This window comes from Furipterus horrens, unplaced genomic scaffold, assembly GCF_987537825.1.
Source record: "Furipterus horrens unplaced genomic scaffold, mFurHor1.1.pri manual_scaffold_6, whole genome shotgun sequence".
In the NCBI taxonomy this organism is placed as follows: Eukaryota; Metazoa; Chordata; class Mammalia; order Chiroptera; family Furipteridae; genus Furipterus; species Furipterus horrens.
This window is the reverse complement of record NW_028327176.1, coordinates 28454202-28472283: the sequence shown is the minus strand read 5'-3', so window position 1 is coordinate 28472283 and position 18082 is coordinate 28454202. Positions and strand designations below refer to the sequence as shown.

At 38.6% G+C, this 18082-nt stretch overlaps 1 protein-coding gene across 1 annotated transcript in view; it reads right to left on the bottom strand.

The window, feature by feature from the left end:
- The window catches only part of CAMKMT (calmodulin-lysine N-methyltransferase), a 384338-nt gene that overhangs the window by 49294 nt on the left and 316962 nt on the right, over positions 1–18082 (bottom strand). The window contains exons 4-6 of the mRNA XM_090280235.1: positions 7990–8050; positions 5979–6033; positions 4863–4926 (exon numbers count right to left, since the gene is read on the bottom strand). Coding sequence (XP_090136361.1) covers positions 4863–4926; positions 5979–6033; positions 7990–8050 — 180 coding nt within the window. The remainder of the gene's footprint in view (positions 1–4862; positions 4927–5978; positions 6034–7989; positions 8051–18082) is intronic.

The window sequence follows — 18082 nt, the reverse complement described above, 5'->3', positions numbered from 1 at the left end:
TTTAAGCAAGAAGATACTTTAAAATAATAACACTGTGGATCACAAGGCATTACTTTCTTGGTTCATGTTTCCTTTGTTTTCACTGGAGCATCAAAGGTGAGGGTAGGAACTATGAAATTATAATATAAATCCTGTTCATTTTAATCTCTAGCGCTTTTTAAATTACTTGATGTGACAATATTTGCTAATTAAAAAGCTACACATATTCCCAAATGTGTTTATTACTCAAATGAATTGAATTCTTTTAGCAATGTCAACTGTTGCTTATGAATAAGAGAACTTTTCTTCCAGAGTGTTCTGAACAAATGCAAGATGACACTCATCAAATCAATCTAGCCTTCGGTAAAACAGAATTATTTAATGGGGAAAAATATACAGGGCTGGGCAAAAGTGGGTTTATAAAGAACTCTGTGCCAAAGTGTGCTTGAGTTTAGAAAGTAGATTACAAGAACGTGTGAATAATGAAGGTGAGCATTTTGAGTTATATTGTAATTATCATAACCTGCATGTCTTTTTCTATACAAACAAATACAAACCTTTGCCCACCCCTGGTAACGCTTTGAAATCAGATGAACCTGGCTTGTAGTGCTGGTTCCAATTTTTAGGGGTTGTGTGAGTTTGGGTAAATTAACCTCTCTGAGTTCCACCTCAAAAATAGGAATAATGATACCTACTACAAAAGCTTCATGGAGTATCACATAAGAGGAATCTGACACATAGTAGGTGCCTAATTCATGTCAATTCATTTTATTTTTCAATAATTCAAGTAAAAGCTTTGGAGGGATGAAGAGGCTGGCGATTAGAACTAAAATGAGGTTTGGCAAGTAAGCTTTACCTTCTTTCCTTGGTCCTCAGAACTAATTAAATGAACATGAACATTTATATTGTAAAATTTAAGTAACTGGAGGGAACTGAAGAACTTCCGCTGTGTAGATTTCCAGTGTCTTTCCATACATAAATGTGCTCCAGCCAAGGCAGAGTCTGTGTCCCACAAAGACACGGACTTGATCTATCTTGTCCTCTACTGTATCTTTAGCACCTGGAATGCATGGAGTTAATACTGGTTGAATTAATTTTCAAAGCTGTTTGTTGGGTTCTTACCCAATGTAAGGCACATAGAGCCCATTTATGACTTATCTAGTAAATAGAAGCACTGGCATCAATACTTCAGCCGTCACTGATACTGGAGAAAGGGGCCAGGATGCAGGATAATGGCCTGGCATTCCCAAGGTCTCAACCATCCATAACCCAGGCTGCATGGTCCACATGAAGCTTAATTTATTAATCTCTTAAATCAGGGATTCTGTTAAAATAATGTTAAGCCAGGAGTATCTCCTTTAAATGTATAGTAAAATCGCCAATTTTTGAAGAATCTTAAGTCTCCCATCATGATCCAGACTGTGCATACTGTGGAGAAAAGATGCTTGGGTCAGGAGCACAAGAAACGGGTCACCAAGCATTGCCATATTATGCAGATAACACACTTGGTGTTTACTAGGGAGGGGTCAAGGCAGAGTGCTTGTGTTGGGCGAATTAGTGAGTGTAGCAGAGAGGGCTGCTCACCTTTAGGTGTTGTGCTTTTATTCATTATGATTTGGAAGAAGCTTAGCATCAATGCTAACTCAGTATATCCTTTCTCTCCCCTATTGTCACGCCATTGCCATCACCAGCTACAAACTTTACAAAGTAATTATTATCTGTGGGCACTTGGAGAATTCTTTATTACACTAAAAGGGTAGTGCCAAAGGAAATTTTAGGATAAATCTGAGAAATAAATGAGCCAAGTGATATCGTTTTCTAACTTATCCTTGGTTCTCTTTGACTACAGCTAAATCACGATATGTGTAAGGAGAGGCAGCTCTGAGGTAGGGGGCTCTGTGCTAGACCCAGCACCGTAGTGTAAGGACCAAGGAGGACCTCAGGAACATCTGCTCATGAGTCTGAGAGCATATTTGGGACTTACAACATTCACTTACACCTCAAGTCTTAATCTCTTTTCAGGTATCTGTTTGGTAAATCTCAGATCAACACCTAGCTTTCTAGGGTCAAGGTAGAAAGCTCTAGAAGACACTTGATACATTTTAGGAATAAATAAAATAACCTCACACGTGGTTTGACATATTTCTATGATAAAATGACTCAGAACACATCCTTTCATTGCCTCACATATTTAAAGAACAGAAGTAACAGAAGATAAAAAGGAAATATCAGGAAGTGCTATATGTTTTTAAAAGGTAAGAATCAGAATGTTAGAAGATGAAGAGACTAGGAGGAAGTAAGGCTCAGTTAGAGTCATTAAATTCAGATGCCAAGAACAACAAAAATAACTTTTTAAATGATGAGAATAATATACAGGCCAATACTCAGATGTGATGTGTGATTGCCAGGTCGATTTTCAATTACATTTCACTGATGTATTCATTTGTTTCTTAATGTGCTCATCTTGCCCATTAAGAATAATTAGCAGCTTTGCTTAGAGATTTTTCTGGCTTCTGGCAATGTTTCTCCCCTCTTTTTTTGTTGACATCCACTTTTACTTTTCAGAAAGTAATTTTTCAATAATATCCTACAACTGCTATATAATTTAGGCTTCCTAAAATTTTAAAGGAAAGATGTAAACAGTAATTTTTAAGTGAGTCTGTTTTAATCTACATTCATCAACAGTATGTGATTCAGTGAATTAGTTATTCCAATGGAAAATGGGCACACAAACAGAAAAACATTTTTTCATTCATATTAACCTCACTCAGTAAAACTGCTTACCATGAATGCCAGTTGTAAGCTTTGTTAGCAAATCGAGAATATCATTAGTATTAAGAGCAGGAGGAATACATTGCCGATTTTTAAGGCTTTATGCATGTTTTATATTTCTCTTAATTAAAAAAATTAGATCTAGTTACAAAAGAAAAATGTCCACAAACATAGAACAACTGCATGACAAAAGCTGAACTCCACTAGGAAAGTCCTATGAGATGAAATAAAACACTACCAGTTTTGGTCTGCATCCTGAAAGGACCTACTTTATCTACATTGTAAAGTTCTTCCCCTCCCGCCCTTTGGCACCCCGCTATATTAAACCCATTGTAAAACCCAGCACAATAAAGCACTCTCAAGGCTGAGCTTTTGAGGACCAAATGTTAAAAATCCATTTTCTTGGGAGGGGGCTGTACCAATCATTTCTTTGAAAGGCCGGCAGAGTGAATACAGAATCTGAGATTTCCTTTCTGATTTCAAGAGCTGGCTTGGCATCTTTGCTGTTTAAAGCAAAGGTGCCTTAATTAATGACATTAGCGTTGCTTCCCTCTTTGGAAGCTCTCTGTAGTTTAGCTCGGTAATAATTTTAGTACAATTAAATTTACATACTGACTACAGATGCTTCCCATAGTTTGTTAAAAAGTTCTAATTGCTTTCTGAGGCTATTAAATAAGACACCTGCTGACTTCAGAAAAACCTCAGGTTGCTGAGCCCAATCTGAAAGTTTCGGTGGCTAAAATGACCTTCTCTTGTCCAGTCATTGTGCCTCTCCCACCTCAAAGAACACATCCGTGGGGCTGAGCCAGCACTCCTGCCTTGCTCTCGCTCTCTGTGTTCCCTGACACGCGGAGGAGGAACACAGTGAAATGATACAGAGCACGGAATAATTCAGAATAAAAGCAGAGTGAATGAACAACATCAGCTCATCTTCAGGAATATTTTGAGAAACTTGCGACAGTCATGATTAAAATCCTGCGTTTTAAAAAAGGAAGCACCTTTTGTGATCTCTTTCTCTTGTGTGAAAGGCCAAGACGGTGATTGGCTGTTTTTCCTTCCTGAATTTTTTTAAGTCTGTCAGGCAATCAGCAGGGTGGGGCTATGTAGAGCACAGTAGTGCTGCTGAACGCCAGGAGCTGCTGTGCTTCTGTACCTCCTTCTCCTGTCGGAGCAGCCGGATGGAGCTGCTGCAAATTTTATTTTCAAAAAATTACATCGCAGCGGTAGAAAAAGAAGATCAAAAAGAGGCTTTATGTAAGATGCCACAAAAAATCAGACCTGCTTTGACATTTTAGGAGTCTCAACTTCAAATAAGGAGATTACCTCCTTCATAATGTAAATGTAAGGCACACCAAAAAATCCGAAGGAAATATATCTTCCATTTTTCCTCTCAATTTCTAACGGCTATTAACTGCCCCTGAACAAATCAGCTCGTTTGCTAAAGTAGCCACAAATTATGCTTGCTTCTTCTTAAAGTACAGTTCAATTTTCATGAACTCTGTATATATATATTAGTAAAGCATAATCTAATATAATGGGGTTTGAACTGTAATAGCATGGCAGAAAAAAAGGAGAGATAGCTTTTATAACCCTAAATAAAAGGAAATAATGAAAACCTGATAGCTTTTTCCAGCAGGGAGATAGAAGTAACTCCTCAGTAATTAGAGTAGGTATAATATTACATGGCACGTATGTACGATATCAAATGCAAGAATGTAATAACAAATATGAAGTTGGAAGTTAATTTTTGTAAGCAACATCCAACATAATAAATATTAAATAATTTATTTTATACCAGCACATCTCAATGGAAATAAAAGAATGAGAATGCCTGAAAATTGTTATGAAACACATGTTCATATTGCCTTGAATGGTCCACAAATCAGAGGCTCTTTTAATGAGAAGTGACAACAAAAATCTACCAAAATAAAAAAGCCAGTTAGTCTTACCCAGCAAATTCCATATATTTTTACTTTTTCTTAATTACTTATCATGTGTATGGTGGAACTCTTTTATAATGCCCCATGCTGTCTTTCTTTATATCAATTGTTACTCAGCTGGGGGAAAAGGAAGGAGCACAACAAACCTGTTTTCTATCTGAATAAGGATACTTCTGATGGCCTTTTCATTCCCATCAGTTAACAGAACTTCTTTGACATCTGCAGAAATAGCAACCTGAAAAAAAAAAAAAGCACAGCAAACAATGAGCAAATATGCTTGTCTGTGTGGAAGTGAAGACAGGAGTGACAAGCCTTCAGTATCATGCTTCCTCACCTATTTCTCTGTAACAATCTTCAATCTTTTTTCATTTTATGTCTGCATTATTTTAATCATTCAATCAAATCAGTCAATACTTTTATCATTCCATTTGCGGGAGCCTCTATCTTGCTATCATTCTGTTCAGTAATTGCATTGTGACAGCGGATGATGGTATTCTGAGAGGCTTTCATTTGTGGGCTTCTGTTTATCTAGTAGAGCCATCATACAAGGCTGTCACTCTGCCTTTCAGCTTGCTTCTGTCTGACTGCCTGATGCCCTTCATATAACTTTGCATTGCAGGCAGATGGCTTTGTGAGGGTAATTTTTTTGTGAGCTTTGACATGCTCGCACATTGGGCTGTAACCTCGACACATTGTGTAAGAGCGACAGGTTTGTCAAATGCCAATCAGTGTAACAATATGCTTTTATTTGTAGAGACATAAAAACTTGTCTAATGCACTGTGCTGCTACATAGTATCTCCTGAATACATGACTCAGAACCCAGAGAATGGGGAACGACGTTCCTGAATGGCCAATCTAATTCAAAAGAATCTAATTACTGAGCGCTCTGGATCATGTTTGTTGGTATAATAATGCAGGCAAAACATTAGCAGCTATATCATGGTGCTCCAACTGTGATTCGCCAGGCTACTCCTGTATCTTAGCAAATAGGACTATAATCTGAAAAAAAAAAAAAATGCTTTCACTATGGCAAAGAAAGACTGCGAGGCCTGGAATGTCACGACAAGCGATATTGACTACACTGAGGTAAAATGTTTCTGCTCATCGAGGCAACCCCAAAATCAATATGATCCCAAAGTAAGTCAATCTAGAAGGTCTCTCAAGGCCCAGCAGCTTGACCGCAGCTGATGCTGTTGACGGTTCTCTGACCCAGCAGTTGGAGGCCCTGGAACATTTTTCCTTTTGTTCCTCCCTCTGAATGGGATTGGAATTGAGAAAAGACCTACCATGAGCCCAGCCAAGCATGTCATGCCACCCCCTAGCTCACACACAGCAAGGTCCCTGAAAGAGAGAAAAGAAATGGTAGAACCCATACAAATTAGATGAAAATGGTCAGAGACATATATATGTTACAAGAACAAATTGCCATCTGCAGGAAGAACGGCGCTACCAGGAAGTTGTAGAGACAAGACTGGGCTACCTCATGTCGTTTTGCGTTTTAAAAATAATTATGAAATAGAAAAGTCACAAAGCAGGCAAATCAGTGGGGGTTCCCTCATTAGTGTTCACTGCAACATTACCACCGCTGAGCTGAAAAATCTGAGAAGGTTCCCTTTTTTCCCCTTGTCAATGGTGCTGTCTTTTAGAACTAAACTAGCTAGAGTAGCGAAAGATAATTGTTAGGAAAGGATAACACTGCTAATCCACATTCATTCCTTCAAAAACAGTTAGACAAGTAAATGAAGAATATATATGAGTGTGTATATACCTATATTATAGTCACATACACAGAACACATACACAAATAAATGCAATCTTGAATTTAAAAAAATATATCTAAAACAAACCAAAACATTTGGGAAAGCTGAACCGCCTCCATAAAGAACAATTACACAAAGAGCATTCAGCAATTAACACTTAAATCACAATTGACCCCAACACAACACAGGGAATAAACAATGCAGGGACATAATGTGGCTAAGCCAGCAAACCCAGGCTCAAGTAATGACTGGGCTCTGACTTCACCGCTCAAAAGTAAAGCAGCTCAGAGTTAAAGCTGACAGTCTAATGTGGCACTCTGCACTTACCTTCCTCTTTGTGCCTAAATATCGGTCCTCAACGTGTGACTTTCTCGCCCTGGCCCACTGCTCGCTGATTGGAGCTCCAGTCAAGCTTAAGCACAGCGAGACGAGCAAACGCCAGACTTCCAGGGCAGCTCTGCAGCCCAAATTCAGTACAGACCTGTTCTTATTTTACATGCTTAGAGTCTTAAGATTGTTTCTTCTTCCCAGTTTGGGAAGTTTATTACCTCACCAGAAGAAAAAAGAAAAAGAAAAAAGCAGCACTAAAAGGGAGGGAGAGGAAGAAAAACAGGGAAGGGGAGGAGAAGAAGCCAAACAAGAACATTCATATTCCGAAATACACTAAATGAGTATTTAGTTGTTCAAGCAATTATAGACTGGTTGGGAAATACAAACCCGTAGAGCTTCAAAAAATATATATTATTGACCCAGTCTTGTAAGTACATATTGTTAAAACACACACACCATGATCACTAACAGCTTGTCTGGAATCAAAATGTGCTATTCAGGAAGTCTATATTGGATGACTTTTATAAAATGAGATTTAAAATGAAAAACCTATGTTTTCTGGGTCTACCAAACAGCTTTACAATTTTTAAATAAAATGATTTTTTTTTTCTTAAATCTCATCCATGGGCTTAATCTATAACGCACACTGACAGTTGAAAACATTTATTTCTGTAGCATGAGTCTGTAATTACTATTTATTACTATATTTTATAAATATATGTTGTTAAGTATAAAACACCTTTAAAACCAGGGGTGGGATGGCATCTTTAATTAATAACTGTGAGGTATTCCTTTATCAAAAATTCTGTAGTAACTTCCCTAGCAGAAGTTTAAAGAAGGTCTTTATTGTTTTTGTTTTTTGACCTTTATAGTCGGTAAGGATTGATTGGAGCTTCACTTTTGTTTCCCCCAAATCAAAGTGAAATAAAAAGCTGTGAGTGGATTTCAAGTCTTTGACACATAGCAAAAAGCTTGCTGTGCAATGTTAGCACCCAAAGGCAATTTAGATTTTTTCAGAAGCAACATGTTTTCACCATGAACTTTTTCTCCTTTCTTTCTGTTTTCTTTTTTCTCTCCCTCCCTCCCTCTTCCTTGCTTTCTTTCCTTCTTTCTTATATTTTTAACAATTTAATTTGAAGAATGTAATCATAACAATCTTTAATAAGCAGATTGGCTTTAAAAGGTATTTGTAAGTGCAGTTTTGTACCTGAATACATCACTGTGCTTGAGGCAGTAGTAAGCTAAAACCTCTTCAGCCGGCCAGATGCCTGCAAAACACAAGGGGATAGGTTTTTTTTAATTATAGAAGTTTCTTCTATATTCATTCTCTTTAGTCATTCTCTTAAAAAATGGCTTTAAAAAATAAAATTCAGCATAAGCCATTTCAACTTTAATCAAACTTAACATAATTATTACTAGTAATGTATCACATGCGTTTCTTTTGTTGTTGATTTTATAATGCCGAGATTTGTAACCCAGGAAAATAGTACAATATTCTAAATAAGTTTTACTAAATTTCAGTCACAACAAAACAGCAAAACAATAACAACCAAATTATTAATATCAAAAGTTAAATTTTAATGGTATTTTGGGTAGATCTTAGTGTTGTACACATGAACCTTCTTTTCAGCCAATTCATAAGCACCAGTTGAAGACCTGCTGTATATGCAACCCATGTTAGGCAAAAATAAATGGGAAAATCACTTACAGGAGCAAATAAAACCACCGAGGTCATTATACCCTTTTGTTTGATTCCATACTAATTTTTTTAATATGCACAGTTTTCCCTTTTATTTAATTAATAAAAATCAAACTAGAGTATAAAATTAAGAAATTTCAATTTCACCAACTCTGGTACATCTTCATATTTAACAATAACTCTACCCACTGAATTCCAAGGATGGGCATTTTCTAAAATCATCATCTGTGAGTCATTTATTTAGAAGACTTCAGTGGTCTTCCTGAACGACTATGAGTTGCTTAAAGAGACGAACATGTTAGGAAATTATAGATCCTGTTGGTTCTCACATGATGGTAGGGTTATGAATGCTTTTAATTTTTTCTTTATCCTTTTGTATTTCCAAAAATGTTGACAATAAATATGTATCACTGTTATAATGAGAATAAATGATGGCCTTATAAAAAACTTTTCCCCAAGGGGCCAGACTCAAAGTACAGGCTGAGCGCCAGGCACCCTGCATGGCCTGAAGCCGAGGAGGCCAGGCAGTCAGGGAAGAGCAGTGAGTGTTTTCTGTCTCAGTTCTAAGCACTCTTCTGATAGATCTAGAGACAAAACTGAAATGCCTAACAACACATTAAAAAAAGAAAAATCCCAGATGCATTTCTATCTTCAAGAAGTAAGAAATCGAAACATTTCAGAGAAAAGGATGTCAAAATAATAGTAAGGACAATCTTAAGAGTCAATGGGTAAGTATCTGAACAGCGAAGAGATGCCTCCACAGAGCATCTGCTGCCGGAAAGTACAGTCAGGCGGACTCACTAGCTCAGCAAACATGACATATCTCATTGAAATGACATTTTGGGGGGGAAACAAACAAACAAACAAAAGTGATTAGAGTCATATTTAGGAATAAAATCAGAGAGGCAGTGGCATATATAGTTAAGATCACAGGTACTTTGGAATCAGACTCACTGAGCTCAGTTCCAGCTCTGCATTTCCTAGCTGAGTGACTTTAGATAGGTTACTTAACCTTTCTGTGCTTCTTCAGGTTCCTCATCTAGAAAGTAACATAACTGTAGTATCAACTTCACAGGATTTTTGTGAGGATTAAATAAGTAAGATACATGAAATGTATTTAGAATAGTTCCTAACTTATAACAAGCTCAAAGAAAGTTCATTGATGTTTTTAATGTTATTCTCTTCCAAAGGGGGATAGAAAAGTGGAAGAGAAAATATGTGAACCCAAAACAATTATTCCAACCACCAGATCAGACAGAGAACCTTTTGACCTACCCATGAGCTCTGGCATGTCCCTAAAGTCCTAAAACTTGGCATACTTCCACGTAAAAATAACTCTGTAAAGGCTAAAGTCTTTTGGCCTTGCTAGCAACCCAGGATACCGAACGTTGCCACGACCCGCTGGGGTAACTGTACCCACACCCTGGATTACGAAAACATTGCTACTTCGGTCACGTGGCTGTAACGGCCCCTCTAGGAATCTTGCCCAAACCAGGTAGGCGCCCTGGTTGGCCTAATGGCAGCTATTGAATAGTCCGAAGTCTGGCGTGCATACCAGCCCTTCCTTAAGTGGTTCTTTCGAGTGCAGTGCCTCCCCTGCCCATCTTCCCCGTTACTTTGTTCTGTGCTTATCCTACCTAGGGCTCTCGCCCCCTGGCTCCCACGTGTAGATGCCGTTTAGAGAAGCGACACGAGGAGCTTATCTTTATTACTGTTTTTGCCTCCACAGGGCCACTAGCCAGTTAAGTCACTAATATTTGTTGAGTTGGGTTGTCAAACGTTTAGCAGTTTGGAAACTGCCACTTTGGGAGTACTGCAGATAAGCGGTATATATGAGGAGCTGGTTTGGCTCAGTGGATTGAGCGTCGGCCTGCGAGCTAAGTGTCGGTGGTTCGATCTTCCAGTCAGGGCACATCAGAGAAGGAAAACTCTGATTCCAAAAAACCTCCGCTGCCTTGCGGCATACCTCTTCAGGGGAAAGGCTAAGGGAGTAAACCCCGACAGAAAATCCGGAGCCGGAGTCCCTAAGGCGGTTTGACGTTGTAGTCAACACCGGCAACTCCTGCGGCTCACCTGAAGCCAAGCTGTATTGACTCCGTCTTTCCCTTGGATCCTTCAGCTGCGAAGAGAGGGGGGGTCTGCTGCATGGGCAACAGCAGACCCTCCATATCACCCTGCCCAGGCTCTGTAGCTTCAGCTCCACTGGAGAGGACACTCCAGCGTCATCGCAAGATGTCGATTCAACACGGGAGGAGACAGATACCGTGTCACTCCCGAGTCGGACTGCACAGCCATTCTCGGCGGTGCAGATAGACTCTTAAGAAGCTACACCATCGTCTCTCGAGATGGACGGCTGCCGACGACGACGACAAATAATTCTCAGAAGGAAGAGCCTAGGACAGGGTTCTACACTAAGTGGATGTAATCACCACAACAATGAATTTAGTTTTTTAAGTATATTTTATTGATTATGCTGTTACAGTTGTCCCAATTTCTTTTCCCTTTGCTCCCCTCTGCCCAGTACCCCCCTTCCCTCCAGCAATCCCAACCCCCTTAGTTCATGTCCATGGGTCATACATATAAGTTCTTTGGCCTCACCCTTTCCTATATTATTCTTAACTTCCCCCTGTCTATTTTGTACCTACCAATTATGCTTCTTAATCCCTGCACCATTTCTCCATTTCTCCCCCTTCCCCCTCCCAGCTGATAACCCTCCAAATGGTCCCCATACCTATGATTCTGTTCCTATTCTGGTTGTTTGCTTAGTTTGTTTTTGTTTTTGTTTTTTTTAGGTTCTGTTATTGATAGTTGTGAGTTTGTTGTCATTTTAATGTTCATAACGATGAATTTCTTATTACCTTTAGTAGATGGTTTTGAGGTTTAAAAAAATGATAGGGGGACCCACGGGTAGGTAGGACGACGACCATGTCCAGCTTGAAGCAGCTAGAGGAGCTCGAGACCTTCGTCCATTGTCCTTTATAAGATTGTAAAGGGTCTTAAGTCTGAGAGGGAGGGATTGTTATTTTTTATTGTTAAAATATTTAACTAATTAATTAATTATTTTTAAAAAAGAAGAAGAAGAATATATGAAAGGGTGAGGCGGGAGAGCTTGTATGTACGACCCATGGGCATGGACTTGGAGAGGGGATTGTTGGGGAGTGGGGGTGCTGAGCGGAGGGGAGCAAAGGGGAAAAAATTGGAACTATTGTAACAATATGATCAATAAAATATACTTAAAAAAATGATAGGGGAAGGGTATTTAACTAAAATTCAAGTCTTGGTCAAGTACAAAATGTGACCTCTCAAACACACAAAAAATTTTTAATAGTTTTAAAATTTTCTCAAAAAAATAGAGATTGATTTTTTAAATTAAGTTAAATACAAAAAATACATAGCACAAACTTAAAAAATCATCTAAAACTCCACCATTAGTATATAATTACTGTTAATATTTTGGACACTATTTCCAAAATATCTCTCTAGGCATAAAGATATTATATACACATGGGATTTTATCAGGCAGGTATTCAATAATCTGATTTTGTCCAATCAATATGTGATGGGGCAAAATGCTATACCTCCATTATTATTTTTAATGACTACCTAGATGTTTCATGTCCCCATCATCATTTATTTAACCAGTTTCATCTTGATAGACATTTAAGTTAGTTTCCAAGTTTTTGGTATTATGATATTATGAACAGTCATATAATGAAGATAACTCCCACCCCCACCAACATATGATTTTTCTCCTGAGGTCAAATACCCAAAAATGGGAAATCTGGTCAAAGGTTAAGTACATTTCACATTCTGATACAGTATTCCCTCACTTATCATGGGTTATTATATTCTAGACCACCACCCCACCCCCGCAATAGGTGAAAATCTGGGAAGTAGGAACCTTACATTTATTTTAGTATTTATATAGATTTTAAGGCTTTATAAACCCTTCCCACACACTTATAAATCATTCCCAGTCCCTTATTAACCTTCCCCACTCCCTTATTAACCTTTTGCACACATTTATAAACACTACTTATGTTCTTAAACATATTCTACACTCTTAAGCCTACGTAACTTTAACAACATACGTATACAGTACCGCAAAATCCCACAATATAGCGAAAAATCTGCGATAAATAATTAAATATAATATTTTTTAAAATCCCGCTACACAGTGAGGCCGCGATAAGTGAACCGCGATATAGAGAGGGACTACTGTATATCAAACTGTCCTTCAAAATTGTTTTTTACCAAACTCGTCGTCGGCAGCCGTCCGTCTCGAGAGACGATGGTGTAGCTTCTTAAGAGTCTATCTGCACCGCCGAGAATGGCTGTGCAGTCCGACTCGGGAGTGACACGGTATCTGTCTCCTCCCGTGTTGAATCGACATCTTGCGATGACGCTGGAGTGTCCTCTCCAGTGGAGCTGAAGCTACAGAGCCTGGGCAGGGTGATATGGAGGGTCTGCTGTTGCCCATGCAGCAGACCTCCCCTCTCTTCGCAGCTGAAGGGTCCAAGGGAAAGACGAAGTCAATACAGCTAGGTTTCAGGTGCGCCGCAGGAGTTGCCGGTGTTGACTACAACGTCAAACCGCCTTAGGGACTCCGGCTCCGGATTTTCTGTCGGGGTTTACTCCCTTAGCCTTTCCCCTGAAGAGGTATGCCGCAAGGCAGTGGAGGTTTTTTGGAATCAGAGTTTTCCTTCTCTGATGTGCCCTGACTGGAAGATCGAACCAGCGACACTTAGCTCGCAGGCCGACGCTCAATCCACTGAGCCAAACCAGCCAGGGTTTTTTACCAAACTACACCCCTAATAAGAGCATATATTGCCTCAAAGTCTTGCTAAAAGAGGATTTTGATGGCCTACTTTATTTTTCGTAACATCTTAGATTTTAAAACTTATCTCAGTACAAATCAAAATTACAATGAGATACCAACCACCTCACACCCTCTCAGATAGCTATAATCAAAAATCAGAAAATAAATGTCAGTGAGGATGTGGAGAGGTTACGTAAAATCATGCCCACTTTGGAAAACAGTCTAGCAGTTCATCAGAAAGTTAAATGTAGAATTACCAGACAGTTTTACTCCTCAGTATATACCCAAAAGAAAACATCCACACAAAAACTTTCACACAAATGTTCATAGTAGCATTATCCATAATAGTCAAAAAGTGGAAACAACCCAAATGTCCATCAACAAATGAATGGATAAACCAAATGTGTTATGTCCATGAAATGGAGCATTATTTGGCAATAAAAAGAAATAAAGCACTGATTCATGCTACAACATAGATGGAACATGAAAACATTACACTAAGTGAAAGAAGCCAGACACAAAAGGCCACCTGTGGTATGTTTCCATTTATATGAAATGTTCAGAATAGGCAAATCCATAGAGACAGAGTATAGCATAGTGGTTGTCTAAGGACTGACTACTAATGGGGAACGAAGTGTCCTTTAGACGTGATGACACATTCTGAAACTGATTGTGGTGATGGTTGCACTACTCCATGAATATACTACAAACAACTGGGAGAATTGTATGGTTTGTGAATTATATTTCAATAAAGCCATTACTTTAAAAAGTTTTCTTATTCTTATTTGTGGAAATATAATAGTCTTTTGAAGAAGATTCTGTTTTAAATAAGTTATACATATACATAGTTTAAAGAGCCATTGAGTTCTATGAGAATGGTTCAGACAAACAGTATCCAGCCCCTCTCCACAATATTTCTCCTTCCTCAGAAACTGTTGCTTTCAATTATTTTAGCTGATTCTTCAGGTAGTTACTTCCACATTGCTACATAATATCTTTGTATTTTTACTTTTTGATTTTTTCATTTTTGGTAAAATCTATGGAAGATAAGCATTTTTTTTCTTTGATCTCCATTCCTCTCTTCACACCACAGATACCATGCTCCGTATCCATCAACCCTCCCCCATCTTCCTACTATAGATAGGTATATTGTAATTTTGGTAAAACCTCTACTCATTGTCAATTTTATTAAGATCATGAAATAAAACTGAGTCATTTAGTAAACCATGATTACTTTTTCTCTCACCTATAATGTTTTTTTCTGCCAGTTTATAATTGTCTTTTTCCCCCCTCATTTGCTAAGAGTTTTATTCAGTCTCAAAACGCTATTGTCAATTTCCCCTATTGATACACACACTCATTCACATTGGGTTTTCTAACAACGTCATGAGGAACTCTTTCCTGGAGCAACTGACTTGCCTTCGTCTGGACTGAACACCGCCTATGCCCGGTGCACAGCTGATATCCTGGAATCACTCTTCACTGTCACTTCAGGCTTCCCTTTTCCCTTCTTGTGTGTTGCATCTCTAGTTTTCTCTATCCTCTGTCTTCCTTTCTTGGTTTGTATCCTCAATTTAGTGCAACACAGCCCCTGGTAACAACTTTTTTTTTTTTAAAAGATTTTATTTATTTATTTTTCAAGAGAGAAGAAGGGAGGGAAAAAGAGAGGGAGAGAAACATCAATGTGTAAGAGAAACACCAACCAGCTGCCTCTCACACGCTCCCAACCAGGGACCCGACCCACGGCCCTGGTATGTGCCCCAACCAGGAACTAAATGGGCGACCTTTTGGTTTGCCAGATGACGCCCAGTCCAGTCACCCACACCAGTCAGGGCCTCCAGTAACTTCTTGAGAAAAAGTAAGTGGAAGCTACATGTTTGAGAATGTATGGGATTCAATGGGCAATTTCAATCTGGAAACCCCATGTTCTTCAGGTTTTTTAAAGTGTCTTTGGAAGTTTCTTTGATTACCTGCTTACCAACATTTTTATCTGTCTGTTTTCTCTGGATCTCTTATTATTTGGATGTTGGATCTCCTGAACTCATCCTCCAACCTTCCTAACTTCTCTTTTCTGCTTTCCATCTCATTGTTCTTTACTTTCTTGGAAATTTTTTCAACTTTACCTTCCAATCCTTTTATTGTTCTTTTCATTTATGTTATTATTGTTAAGTGTTGTTCTCTGAATAGTTCTCTTTTAGAGCATCTTATTCCCATTTTACAAGTGAAATCCCCTTTGATTACTTGAAAATATTAATTATAGCTTGTTTTAAGTTCTCTTATCTTTACACAGTCTGTTTTCTTCATCTTGCTTTTTTGTGTTTATTGGCTTTGGTACCTGTCACATTAAAAGCTTTCCTCGGATATCTGGTAATTATTTGTTGTTTGCTTAAAAGTAATTGTTGAAGGATACAAAGGCTGATGAGAGGAGAGGAGGGCTGGGTGCGTTTGGGTGGGGTGTGGGTGGGGCGGTTCAGCGTTCAGCTTGCATGTGTTCACCTGATTCCTCTGCCCTGCTTTTGGTACACTGTCTGATTTCAACTGTGCCCGGAGTCCCCCAATCCAAAAACTGAGGAGTTAACCCTTTGCAGAGATTAAACCTCCTCCTCTGTTTGGAACACAGAACGGGAAGTTACCCAGTAGCCTGCAATGGGGATATAACTGCTTTTTACACAACTTTTGGTCAGTCCTCCTTACTTTAGCCCCCTTCAACCCCTGCTTTTAGAATTAACTGGTGCCTCCAATTTCTGAGCCTTTCAATTTTTCAGGAGCATGAATTGGGTGAGTTCTCAACTTTCCCAACCACTGGATTACTTGTAACTGCTAAGTCAATGACTCCTTACTCATTTGCCTCTCAATTTCCAAAATTATATTGTTGTATGTCTCATTTTATCATCCTTGTAGGTTTATGTCTTAAAAACATCCTGTTACAATGGTTTAGTGAGGTTTCTGGAAGGAATTAATTTTAATGCATTGTTCAAGCTCCAAGCTTTCCTGAAATCCAGAAATGTATGATCTTTTGAATGTAATTGTTTGTGGGATAGTTCTGGAATCTAAGACACACAATAATATTCCTCTCTCTCACAGGGTGTGTCTTAGCATAAATACTGTTAAACACCGAGTGTTGGGATTTTCATACATATTCCGAAGAACAGTGACTAGCAGGGCTTCATGGAACAGAGAGAAACTCACTGGAAAAGTGATGAAAATAACTTTTAGGAGAATGTACAAGCCAAAGACACTAAATGTGAGGCATTTTCATGCTGAAGATTTTTATACTCCATTAATAATATTGTAGGGTTCTATCAATCAATTATTGGCATATCCACTATATTACTGCCATCACCTAATGAAGTAGAGCAGAATGCCCAAAGTGGCACTTAGAGTAGCTAAGTATTGATACACCCCCCCCCAAAGCATCACAAGACATTTCATTAATGGCTTATTCTAGATAATTTTTTTCTAAAACACATGTCATGAAATACGATAATTCCATAAAACTTATTCAGAGGCAGAGTTCCTATTTCATAGTGCTTTCTATATAAATAGAATTAGTTTAACTCATAGGAGAAAAGGCCTTCTTCAGTCAGTGGGCCTCAATAAAAGGATTAGCTAAAGAACTCTATTTGGAAGAAGAACACGATATTATACTTGGGTTTCCATGATCATTTGGTTTCATTCATTTTCTTTCCAACAAAGGGTTGGTTCCCTGCAGATGCTTCTGTCAGAACTGGGTCTGTCAAATGTGTTAAGACTTCAGAAAGCCCATAGCCAGCCAGCACTAGAATATGAAAAACTAGCTGTCTATGTAGCAACAATGAGAAGGAAAAGTTGGTGATATGATCTATTTAATGTATGTGACCACTTTTTTGTTGTTTGTGAAATAGTTTAGAATCATTTCAAATGGAAAGTTCTGTGTTTAATCTGGAAACAAACAACACATTCATTAAGAACCTGGCCTAAAGTCTGAACAAATCCTAAAATTAACTAATATTAGACAACTTAATATCTGTTAAACCTCCTGTTGGGAATACAGAAAGAGAATTTACATATATAAGTAGATAACTTTGTATCTAATTAAGTTAGATATTAAGAATCATGAGTCTCTAGCAAAGCATGGGTCCTAGATCACTTTCATATGAGAGCCTTTTGCTTTCCCACACTTCATTTTAGAGGCAGTTCTGGGACTGACAGCACACAACAAGTGGCACTGCTGACGTCCTCTTCCACCTCTAACACTGGTACCTGCCCATTCATGACAACACACCCCACTCTCACAGCAGAGAGATGCACTGTCTGTGATCAGGTAATGTCCACCCCAAAATGGCAGCTTTCTTTACCCTCCTCAAACTAAATGATCATGCCTATCATGCAGTTGTCAGAAGTGAGGCCTCTCTCAAATCTGAGACTCAGATGGAGAAGCCAACACCCCCTCAGCTAAGCCGTTGATTCTTCTGGGAGAAAAAACACACTGGTGGATGTTACTAAAATGAAAAGCTGCTTGTGCTGGAATGGGTGGTAGGTAAGCCTTCTGGGCTGTTTTTAGTGTTTACACTCTGTCTCATTTTTCTTAAACATTTCTTCTTTGTCACTGATATTTCATCCCAGAATGGAAATCCATAAGAGGACTACCGATTGCTCCATACATTTTTACTGGGCATCTGCTGTGTTCCAGGCCCTGGAGGTCACTAGAGCTCCAGTCTAGTAGGAAAGGAGACATTAAATAAATAATTACTCAAATAACATGCCTAATGACAACTGTAATAAGTGCCACGAGGAAAAACA